General features: G+C 44.0%; 2 protein-coding genes across 5 annotated transcripts in view; both read right to left on the bottom strand.

Annotated features, from left to right (window-relative positions):
• The window catches only part of GPRC5A (G protein-coupled receptor class C group 5 member A), a 65,516-nt gene extending 64,109 nt beyond the window's left edge, over positions 1-1,407 (bottom strand). Inside the window, exons 1-2 of one of the 2 annotated variants that reach the window (XM_062194849.1) lie at positions 1,069-1,407; positions 569-760 (exon numbers count right to left, since the gene is read on the bottom strand). The gene's annotated coding sequence lies outside the window, so the exon portion shown is untranslated. Of the gene's footprint in view, positions 1-568; positions 794-1,068 lie in introns of those variants that run through there. The other variant, XM_062194851.1, reaches the window with a different exon arrangement.
• A 2,209-nt stretch (positions 1,408-3,616) lies between these two features.
• The window catches only part of DDX47 (DEAD-box helicase 47), a 100,466-nt gene continuing 92,041 nt past the window's right edge, over positions 3,617-12,041 (bottom strand). For all 3 annotated transcript variants that reach the window (XM_062194846.1, XM_062194845.1, XM_062194847.1), the window contains 10 exons: positions 11,619-11,807; positions 11,308-11,379; positions 10,985-11,103; positions 9,387-9,458; positions 9,139-9,255; positions 8,472-8,618; positions 7,513-7,650; positions 6,511-6,581; positions 5,834-5,963; positions 3,617-4,187 (listed from right to left, as the gene is read on the bottom strand). In XM_062194846.1, the coding sequence (XP_062050830.1) occupies positions 4,056-4,187; positions 5,834-5,963; positions 6,511-6,581; positions 7,513-7,650; positions 8,472-8,618; positions 9,139-9,255; positions 9,387-9,458; positions 10,985-11,103; positions 11,308-11,379; positions 11,619-11,807 (1,187 nt within the window). In that variant the 3' untranslated portion in view covers positions 3,617-4,055. The remainder of the gene's footprint in view (positions 4,188-5,833; positions 5,964-6,510; positions 6,582-7,512; positions 7,651-8,471; positions 8,619-9,138; positions 9,256-9,386; positions 9,459-10,984; positions 11,104-11,307; positions 11,380-11,618; positions 11,808-12,041) is intronic.

The following is a 12,041-nucleotide window of genomic DNA, read 5'->3' as shown; positions in this document are numbered from 1 at the left end:
CTCTTCGTGTCCCACCTTCCCATCCCAGCAAAGCGTCCTTACATACACAGAGGCAAGGGTGATGCTGTGGAGTGGTGGCTTTTAACCTTCTAGCCTCCCTGGAAATATGCACACACCTCAGGGGCCCACAGACAGGGTAAGGCTCTTTCAGGAGAATTCCAGTCTGTTCCTTTCCCCCACGGGTACCCCAATTCAATTTCAACTTGCTTAAGTCCTCCCTGAGTTGAAACAGGCTTACCCACTGGCTCAGAGGCAGGACTTGTTACCCAAAACCTACCCCCACCCAGGAAAATATGCTAATAGAGAATTAGCCCCAAATGGTAGCCCCAGCACATAACAACTAGTCACAGGTGTGGCTCCACCCAACTATTTGCCTCTCCTTTTCTTCTATCCATTTCCCACTTTCCTTTTACTTACTGTATTTTGGCTCCTCTAATCTATCCTTCATTCAAATATACCATAATGAACAGTATACAGTAAAATAAGCCATGTGCTAGATCTCAATTCATTACAAATACCTTCACCAGAGACTCCCTTTAGGATAAATCTGTGGTTGAAAATACCCTACCTCTACATTTAAAAAGATCTTCCTGGAGTGGATGTTTGGTGCAGCAGTTAAGACATTGCTTGGAAATCCTGCTCCATGTTGGAGTTAGTTTTTTGAATTCCAGCTCCTTCACTCCCAATTCCAGCTTCCAGCTAACGTATTCCCTGGGAGGCAGCAGGTGATGGCTCAAGTATTTGGGTCCCTGACATCTACCTGGAAGACATGGATTGAATTCTCAGCTCTCAGCTTTGGCCTCAGTCTAGGCCCAGCTGTTGAGGGCATTTGAGGAGTAAAATGAAAGAAAAGATCTCTTTCTGTGTCTCTGTTTTATTCCACTGCCTTTCAAATAAAAATAAAATAAAAATTTTAAAGACCTCCTTAAATAAATAAAAAGATTTTCCTGGAGCAAGTATTTGGCCTAGCAACTAAGACACTAGTTAACACACCTGCAACATGTATCAGAGTACTTGGCTTCAATTCCCAGGTCTGGCTCCTACCTTCAGCTTCCCACTAATGCATACCCTGGGAGACAGCAGCAATGACTCCCACCCATGTGGGAGATATGGATTGTGTTCCTGGCTCCAGGCTTTGGTCCAACCCAGTCCTGGTTATTGTGAGCATCTGGGGAAAGAAAACAGCAGATGGGAGCTCTGCCTCTCAAATGAAAAACTGGAATTTAAGGTGGGGTGTGGGAGAGGCAGCATCATGGCAGGACACCCACATCCCATATTGTAGTCCATGGGATCCAGTCCTGCCTCTCATTCTAATCTGGTGCCTGGGAGGTAACAGATGATGGCCCAAATACTTAGGTTCCTGTCATCTACCTGGGAGACCCAGATGGAGTTCCTGGTTCCAACCTGGCCAAGTCTCAGCTGTGGTGAGCATTTGAGGAATGAGCCAGCAGATGGAAGATCTGTCTCTTCCTCCCTGTCATTCTAACTTAACATAGGCGGCGCCACAGCTCACTAGGCTAATCCTCCACCTGCAGCACTGCACCTCAGGTTCTAGTCCCAGTTGCTCCTCTTCCAGTCCAGCTCTCTGTTGTGCCCCAGGGAAGGCAGTGGAGGATGGCCCAAGTGCTTGGGCCCTGCACCGGCATGGGAGACCAGGAGGAAACACCTGGCTCATGGCTTCGGATCGGCACAGCACACCGGCTGTAGCAGCCATCTGGGGGGTGAACCAACAGAAGGAAGACCTTTCTATCTCTCCCTCTCACTAACTCTGCCTGTCAATTAATTAATTAATTAATGTAAATCAATAAATATCTTCCTGCAATGAACAGTCTACCTCTGAACTACTACAGAGAATTTTACACCTTGTATCTTTCACTTCTCACCAGATACCTAAGAAACACAACCTTTGAAACTGTGCTTTTCGGGGCTGGTACTGTGGGATAGCAGGAAAGGCCACTGCCTGCAGTGCCGGCATCCCATATGGGCACCAGTTCATGTCCCAACTGACCCACTTCCGATCCAGCTCCTTGCTGATGTTCCTGGGAAAGCAGTGGAACATGGCCCAAGTGCCTCAGCCCCTGCACCCACGTGGGAAACCTGAAGAAGCTCCTGGCTCATAGCTTCAGTTTGGCCCAGCTCTAGCCATTGAGGCCATTTGGGGAGTGAACCAGCAGATGGAAGTTCTCACTCTCTCTCTGTGATTTTGCCTTTTGAATAAATAAACCTTTAAAAAAAAAAAAAAAAGAAAGAAAAACTCCACTTTCCACACCAAGGCACAGAGTTACTATTCTGCCAAACTTCATTCCCAAAATTAATCCAGCACAGTGACTATTTGGAATTTCTTTACCTTGGTTCTGTCTCTGTGGATACACTCTAATAATAAAACTGTTGTCATTAACAAAATGAGGTATTTTCTACATGCAAAGCCCCAGGACAGAGGACTGCTCATGACTGGGAAGCTCAAAGTTGTTTCTGGTTTCCAGCAAACCTCCCCTCCCTCCCCTGGTCCCTACAGGGCCAATAGCTTCTTCCTCCCTCCTGAATTCCATCACCCAATAGATGGGGGCCAAAGAAAGAAGATAACTAGCCAGTGGGCACCAATGACAAGTGAATGAAATGGGTCTTAGAATGACTCTACCTTTCTGATGAATTCCGATTTTAACCCTCATCACCTAGGGATAAAGGTCTACATAGGAACCCAGTCTTTCCAAGCACCTGCTTCACCCAAGGAACAGGGAACCAGGGAAATGAATCTGTTTAAGGAACTGAAGACACTTGCAGTGGGGCAGCCATTTGGTGTTGTAGTTAAGATGCCCCTTGGGATGCCCACATCCTGTATCAGAGTGCCTGGGTTCAAGTCCCACCTCTGCTCCAGCTCTCTGCACAATCTGGGAGACAGCTCATGGCAGCTTATGTTGGATATCTGCCATCAACATAGGAGAACTCAGTCAAGTTCCAGCTCCTGGCTTTGGTCTGGTCCAGGCTCAGCTGCCACGGGTACTCGGGGAATGAACCAGCAGACAGGAGATCTCATCTCTCTGCCTTTCCAATAAATAAATAACATTTTTTGAAAAAGACCTTTACAGGACCAGTGCTGTGGCACAACAGGTTAAAGCCCCATCCTGCAGCGCCAATATCTCATACAGGTGCCGGTTCAAATCCCAGCTGCTCCATTTTCCATCCAGCTCCCTGCTAATGTGCCTGGGAAAGCAGTGGAGGACTGTCCAAGTGCTTGGGCCCCTGCACCCATATGGGAGACCCGGAGGAAGCTCCCGGCTTCAGATCAGCTCAGCTCTGGCCGTTGTGGCCACTTAGGGAATGAACCAGCAGATGGATAACCTCTCTCTCTCTGTAACACTTTCAAATAAATAAAATAAATCTAAAAAAGAAAAGAAAAGAAAAAGACCTTGGCGCTCTGATTGACTGTGCTCCAACCCCCCAAAAAACACAACCTCCTTTTAAGCAGGATTTCCCTCCCAAAACCATCATCTTGTTGCTTTGAAGAGTATTTAAAAGTCATAAATAATGTTTAGAACCACCAACGAATCTGACATGTATCTGCCACTGTCAAGTTCTCACCTGTTAGGAAAATCTGACTTAAATCTGTAAAGCTCTTTAACTCCAAGGTTTTCAAGGAGTTCACGTCTTTTAAGAACAGTACTTAAATTTATTGTCTCACATAAGGTCTAATGATGGAAGCTAAGAGCTTAGGTCTCATTTACAAATATAGAAACTTCTTTCCTTTACACCTTGCAGTCCTGGACTGGCAGCTGAGAAAGGCAAAGGGCCACTGGGAAGTGGTTGGGGCACATCCTCCTCGGGGAGGAGCAGGGAAGCCAAGCTGAAGATCAGCGACAGTCTTGGCACCAGCAGGCCCACATTACTGTGCAGTCATGAACTCCAACACAGAGGGCAGTGAGCACTGAATGAGCTGAGCAGATTCTGGACATAATCGTGACAGACTTCAGTCCGAGGAACTCTGCTGGGAGGTTTCATTCGTTCCTGCGATCCCCTTTCACAGATGGGCAGTGGAACGCTAGTCTTTGCAGAACTGACTAACGGCCTTTCCGTTTCTTCATTTTTCCTCCAGCCACCTTATTCCTGACACCCATGGCACCCTCTGTGTCATCATTATCCCCAACATCCTCTCGTGCACGCTTCTTCTTTTCTCCGTGCTCCCTTAACTCCTATAAGAAACCAGAAAGGAGGACACTGAATTTGAGTGACTGTCACTGAGGGAAACCCAGGAGCAAACACAAGTAAGCCCTGATACCTGCCATTAGCAAAGGACTACGACCCCACTCCAAACACATAAAACTGCTCACCTTATAAGAGATCACAGCATGATAATTAAAATCATAAGGTACTATCATCACATGGCAAATTGGGAAAGATATAAGAGAATGGTCATACCCAGGACTGACCAAGGAGTTAGGAAATTCACATACACTATCACTGATAATATAATCTACTATTGTATTTCTGGGGAAGGAGGCAATGTGACATTTTAACTGTGTATATTCCTCAGCTCAACACTTCCAGGAATTTATTCTAAGGAAATAAGCTAAGGATGTGAAGTTGTACATACTAGAATGTTCAACACAGTGCTAAATAGAAAAAAAATTACAAAAAAGCATAAACATTTATCAATGAAATCATGCTACATATCCATGAGGGAATTCTTTAAAAAATGATCACATAGATCTATATTTTTGAAACAAAAAATGTTCATCATTTATAATTAGGTAAAGTCTAATTATGGCTAAAGAAAGAAAAACAGACAAATATCATCAATGGTTCTCCATGGGGACTACTTTACCTCTTCACATACTACCTTTTTTTTTTTTTTTTTTTTGACAGGCAGAGTGGATAGTGAGAGAGAGAGACAGGGAGAAAGGTCTTCCTTTTTGCCGTTGGTTCACCCTCCAATGGCCGCTGCGGCCAGCGCACCACGCCGATCCGAAGCCAGGAGCCAGGTGCTTCTCCTGGTCTCCCATGCGGGTGCGGGGCCCAAGCACTTGGGCCATCCTCCACTGCCTTCCCGGGCCACAGCAGAGAGCTGGCCTGGAAGAGGAGCAATTGGGACAGAATCTGGCTCCCCAACCGGGACTAGAACCCGGTGTGCCGGCGCCGCAAGGCGGAGGATTAGCCTGTTAAGCCACGGCGCCGGCCCCACTTTAATACTTTCTATATTTTCTGAATTTTTCCCCAATGCACATTGTTTACCAAAGTTAACACTTTTAAAAACACCAAACAGAAACTTTCATGTGGGCAGAAAAATAAAAACAAGGCTCAGAAAGCAACCCATGGGCGAAGTTCTTCCAACTCTCAGAGGAGACCTCAGGAAGCGGCAGCCCTTCCCAGGGTGTGCCTCTAGAATCTTCTCATCCCCACCTCCACTGCTGCCGCCACTACCAGTAGCTCTGTAGGTTCTATTAGCTTATCTGGTGATCATAAAAACCTTTGGAGGTTCAGGTAATTAAGTCCAACTTATAGGACAGGAATGGACTGTGGGAGATTAGGCAAAATGCCCAAGTTCACGGTTCACAGCTGGGTCTTCTGAGTGGAGTTTTTGGAGTCATGTGATCCATACCCAGCAGCTGAGAATGTGGTCACTCTAGTAGCTCAAGTCCAAGCTTTGATTCAGGCACTCAGTTGGATGACTTAAGGCAAATTACCTATCATTTCTGTGCTTTAATTTGCTCATCTTAAATCTGTAATAAAATATACCGAGCACTTGCAGTTTCTTACGAGGATTCACATAACCACATGTCTGACACTCGGTTAACATCATCTACATGAAAGCTGGTGAAAAAGAAAGTGGGGTGCATACCATGCGGGCAAATCTTTGGGCTTCAGCCACTCGTTCCGTCAGCATCATAACCTCATCATCCTGCGTTGGAAAGACAGGCAGTTTCTTCCCAATTAAGTGTTCTATGCGCTGGAAGAGTTCCACGTCATACCTGAGGAAGGAAAACGGGCATGGCTTTGGCTGTCCGACAATGCAAATGTGTATCCATTCCCCAATTCCAGGGTTCTCATGAGCTAGGACGCAGTGTGAGCCACTGTTTTAAGGAATCTGGGGCATATGACTCCTCTAAATGCTGGCTAAGGGCAGTCTTTGTGCACCATCCATATGAAAATCACCCACAGCATTCTCTACACACAGAAGAGCCTTGGATACCTAAACATTTGCTCCTTTTTTTAAAAAAAGATCATAAACAGTTATTTTAATCCTTTCAGCATGAGGAGAAGGTCACTGCTCTGACTTCAGCAGCTGAAAGAAACAAGGACCACTGTGCTTCTAATGTGTCAAATACCATACTACATCTTTTACATACATCCTCTCCAGTTCTCACCAAAACCCTGGTAGGTGTTATTATTTCCATTTTTTCAAACAGGAAAACCAAGATGCAGGAGTGTAGGTGATCAGAACAGCACAGGGCAGAACCTGCCAATCACTCTGGCTTCAAAGTCCTGCTCTACGTTGCTCTGCCAATTTTTACTTACTGAGTGACAAAGGTAATAGCCTTTCCAGAGCGCCCAGCTCTAGCTGTTCGGCCTACTCGATGGATGTAATCCTAAAACAAAAAGAGTTTATGAATTCAAGCTATATAAACTATAAGTGAAAAAACAACAGATGCAAAGTCTTACTGCAAACCTTTGAAAGAAAAGAGATTCATGTTGAAACGTGGAGAAAATAGCCAGGACTGCCTCTTGAGACTAATCCATTTCATCTTTTTTATTCTTCTTGAAGTATAAAATTGTTCTAAAGGTTTCTTTCCTTTCTTTTATAGAAAGACAAATCTACAAAGCATTATCTAAACAGTTATAGGTAACATGCAATAAAGAAAAGCCCTGGATCTAGAGGTTTTACCAACTGCCAGCTACACAATTACGTGCAAACCACATAACCTCTCTCAGCCTTGGTTTCTAGCTATAAAACAGTGACAAATACATACCCAAACTTACAGCGCTATTTGCGAAAATCACATGACACAGCACTGTGCCTAGTCAAAATACAAAGCCAAGTGACACACTTGTTCTCAACCAAGGGTGATTCTGTCATCCCCAGTGGACATCTGGTTACACCTGGAAACATTTCTGGTGTCTCAACCAGAAGAGTGATATTGCCTCCACAAATGCTGCTAGCATTCCACAATGCAAAGAACAACACCCACAACAAAAAATTCACTGGCCTAAGATGTTACTGGTGTCAAGGCAGAGAAACCCTGAGATACACCAAGAACCACGAAGGAAAGGAGCCTGCCATGGGTCAGCACCTGCTGCTTCTGCCACTTCTGACTACTAGATCCAAAATTTGCCCTGGTAACCTGCACTCACATTCATTAATGTTCTACACATGACAGAATGAAGAAATCAAAAGGTTTCTTGGTTCTGATACTTAACTAACTAAGCACAAAAAAAGTTTTATGTTGTAACTAAGGAAAGACAGAAAACATACCATTGCACACTCTAGGACTAGAAAGTCAAGTCAGAAATAAGACTCACCTTGGAATGAGTAGGAATGTCGAAGTTGACAACGACATCTACATGAGGTATGTCCAAACCTCGGCTTGCAACATCAGTTGCTAGAAGAATAGAACGAGCCTTTGCCTTAAATTTATTAAGGGATCCCAGGCGCTTGCTCTGAGATAATGAAAGAGAAATGGAAATTTTAATCTTGGAAAATTAAAGAGTCTTAGGATATAAGACATACAACCTAAACACACTGAACATAATAACCAAGGTTAAAAATTTTTATGTTTGTTTCCTCCTAAGTAGAGAATGGGGTTTCACAGGTCAAAATGGAAATATTGCACATTAGGCCTAGCAGTACAAACTCTCATGTCCCATACTGAAAAATGCTCATGTCCTGGATGGGAGTACCTGGCTCAATACTAGCTCCTGATTCTAGCTTCCTGCCATGGCAAACTGTGGGGAGTAGGCAAGGGCTCAAGTAACTGGGTCCCAGCCGCCCAAGTGAGAGAACTGGATTTAGTTCCTAGCCCCTGACTCTGGCCCCTGGGGCTGTTGTGGGTATCTGAAGAGTGAACCAGCAGATGGGAGCTCTGTTTGTCTCCATCTTTCTCTGTCTCTCTGCCTCACGAATAAATGCTTTTAAAAATTAAAGACTTAGGCTAGGAAATAGCCTAAGGGACTGTGTAACATGATAGATAATTAGGAAACAACTTATTAAAATCTTCAGAGACCAGAGAATTACAACTACTATGAAGGCTACTCAACAGTTCGGAAGCCAGACAACTAACTATGTGATGATCTAAGCTGGGCCTCTTGCTATCCTGAAAGGAGAAAGTAAGCATGCAGAGTGATATTGTGAAGACCATAAAGTCAGAATAATTACAGGAACAGGCATTAATGTCATGTGCTCCTATAGTGCAAAACTACTGTTACAAGGTTTACCTCACTTAAACTCCAGTTCATGGCTAAAGATGCCTAAGAATCCTTACCTGACTCATCTGTCCATGGAGGGGGATGGCAGTGAATCCGAGATTTCGGAGTAGCAAAGCTGTTCTCTGAGTGTTGTTACAGGTACTGCAGAATATCATAAAGGAGTTTCCAGCCAATTCATTTAGAATATAAACCAGGTAGGTGTCCTAAGTCACAAACAAACCCAAAAAAATACATGTAATCAAATCTTAAGAAAGGGTAGGAGACCTAGCATATACACTAAGATCAAGCCTACAGATGCTTCTCAATCTTCCAGACCACCAGCTGCCAGCTTTTCCTGTCTTCACTGGCACCGCCATCCCATGAAGTAGGCATCAACAATCTAGGCTGAAGCCACACATAAGATATGCCCTCAGCAACCAACAAAAGTCCTTATGTCACACCACAAACCAGGCTTCCCTTCCTACAAAAAAAGTCAAATAAGCAGACAAAGGGAAAACTACCACAAGCATGGGGTAAAGAAGGAATTCTCGGGGATTAATATGCTGTAAATTCCGGGCAAGTCTGACTTATCAGTGATGATGTAAGCACAACATGCTCTCCAGGGCAGACAGAACAGACGCCCATCTGAACCACAGCTCTCGGCTAATCAAATGTTGACACATTTTCAGACGCTTTGGTGAGAAGGAGAGGGAGAGGCAGGAATGATCAAAGTAAACACTTCACCTTGAATTTAGAGGGAATGAAAAGATAATACTGCTGCAATTTCTCAACCGTTTGGTATTTAGAAGAAACAGCACATTTCACAGGATTCTTCAAAGCAGCTCGCTGAAGTTTTTGCACCTGAAGAAAGAAAACACTAATTCCTATATGCTCTATTCTTATTTTTACTTATTTTCACTATTTTTTGTTATTATTGTTTTCAATGTATCAATTCTTATAAAGAAGAAAACAAAAGCTCCAGAAAAGTTCACCTTCTTGGTCATGGTAGCAGAGAAGAGAAATGTTTTCCGATCTCGGGGAATCACTTTGAGGATCTTGTCAACCTAAGGTACAAAGGAAAACACACCAACATAACACTGAGAGTGGACTCCCGCGAATCCTCTGGCTAGGAGAGGGGGCAGAGAACAACATGAAACACATCACCGTGGGCTCTGCAGACTCAAACATTCGATTTAATCCAACAAAAATTTACTGAATTCTTACTATTTGGTACTCTACCAGATTCCATAAAAAAAAAAAAAAAATGCCATTCAAAGAATAGAGCAGTTTAAGTTAGTAGATTAGAGCTAATCTAAGAGAAAGGTTATCAATGAGTATTTTTTTAAAGATTTATTTATTTATTTGAAAGACAGTTACAGAGAGGTCAGAGGCAGAGCGAGAGAGAGAGCAGTGTTCCATCTGTTCACTCCCCAGATGGCTGAAATGATTGGAGCTGGGAAGATCTGAAGCCAGGACCTAGGAGCTTCTTCTGGGTCTCCCACACGGGTGCAGGGTCCCAAGGACTCGGGCCTTCTTCTACTGCTTTCCCGGGCCATAGCAGAGAGCTGGATCGGAAGTGGAGAAGCCAGGATTCAAACCGGTGCCCATATGGGATGCTGGCACTGCAGGTGGTAACCTTACCTGCTATGCCACAGCGCCAGCCCCCATCAGTGAGTATCAATTACCTAAATAAGCTATGATGAGTGGGTCATCAAAGAAAATAAAAACATTTCAAGGTGTATAAAAAGGTATAAATTAAAATGAAGTGGAACAGAAAATCTGGTTCTGACATTACTTATCTCTGAAGTCAGAGGACATTCCAAAGCACGGGTGGGGAAGTTTCTGTCTGCCAAGGGCCATCTGGATATTTATAACATCATTCTTGGGCTGTACAAAATTACCAACTTAAAAAATACCATGCTATAGATTTACTGAATTTTGAGTCCTGCCTGTAGTTGCCTTGGCAGGGCCAGACCAAAGGATTCTGGGAGCCAAGGGCTGAATGTTCTCCACCCCTGCAGAGAATGCTGAGACACTGACAACGGAAGAGCATCAAGAATGAAAATGGGCAGCTGGGATGTTAAAATTAACTGAAACTAGGGCCAGCACCGTGGCATAGTGGGTAAAGCTGCCACCTGCAATGCCAACATCCATATGGGAGCCAGTTCAAGTCCTGGTTCCTCAACTTCTGATCCAGCTCCCTGCTGATGGCCTGGGAAAAGGAACAGAAGATGGCCCAAGTGTTTGGGCACCTGCCACCCACATGGGAGACCCAGAGGAAGCTCCTGTCTCCAGCCTGGCCCAGCCGTGGCTGTTGTAGCCATCTGGGGAGTAAACCCATAGATGGAAGGTGTTTCTATCTCTGTCTGTCTCTCTGTAACTCTTTTAAATAAATCTTTAAAAAAAAAAAAAAAATAGAAACTAAAAGAAAAAAACGAAAAAATAAATAAATAAATAAATAAAAACAGAGAGAAAAAGATAGAAACTGAGACTGACGCAGTACTCACATAACACAGGTATACAATGAAACAAGTCTGAAACAGGGAATTTGAGAGATGCCTTAAGAGGAAGAAAGAAATTGAAAACTCACCTCCGTCTCAAAATCCATATTCAATATTCGGTCTGCTTCATCCATAACCAAGTATTTGAGAGCTCTTAAGTTGAAACCTTTTGTATTTTCCAAGTGGTCAATCAATCTGCCAGGGGTTGCTACCAAGAAAGGTTGAAGAGAAAGGTCAATGTCCCAGCAAGGACAAAAAGAAATAAGATAATCCCTTCCTCCCACCACCAAAAACAATTAAGAAATTAACCAACATTACAAAAATTTGTTCCTCAAAGTTTTCCTAGCCAACACCGGTAGATCTGTCTCTAATTCAAGATGGCCAGTGTCTTGTACCCATGTCAGCTACTCACCTATTACTATATGTGGCTTCTTCGCCAGGGCCAGAGATTGGGACATTGAATCAATTCCCCCTACAATCACAGCTACAGAAATAAAAAGAGAACACAGAAAAGAGAGCCTTCATTGTTTCCATAGTCCACTGAACATCTTTTAAATCCAATGTTGGATTTCTACTTAAATTTGTTTTCCTCTTAAAATTCATACTTTTCCCAAAGCCGAGACATTAGTTCCTAGGTCAATAACTTCTGTTAACAAAACTTCCTTCTAGTCTCCTTGAACACCCATTCTCCACTCTAGGCTCCCTTTCCCCTTGGACACTAACCACAGTGCACTCCGATAGAGGACCCCAGGGCTTCAAACTGCTCTGAGATCTGAAAGGCCAGCTCTCGGGTTGGGGTGAGAACCAGGGCAAACAATCGCTGCGGCGTCTCCAGCAGTGCATTCAGGATGGGCAAAGCAAAGGCCCCTGTCTTTCCAGAGCCAGTTTCTGCCAATCCAATGATATCACGACCTGCAAGAGAAAGAAAAGACCTAAATCAAAGAAACGCTCTCTGCATTCTTTGCATTTTCTGCAACGGCCCAGTGCCAGGTACGAAGTAGACACTGGATGTTTGATAAAGAGGAGAAAAGAAAGCTAAGTAACAGAGAAGACAAGGCCTCTGTTCTAGAAAAGCCCCAAACCCACTGGTGAGACAAATACCCAAATGTGTTAGAACATGGCTAGGGCTTCGACAGAGGCACCTAC

Source organism: Lepus europaeus, chromosome 6, assembly GCF_033115175.1.
Source record: "Lepus europaeus isolate LE1 chromosome 6, mLepTim1.pri, whole genome shotgun sequence".
In the NCBI taxonomy this organism is placed as follows: Eukaryota; Metazoa; Chordata; class Mammalia; order Lagomorpha; family Leporidae; genus Lepus; species Lepus europaeus.
This window is presented reverse-complemented; position numbering and strand designations above follow the sequence as displayed.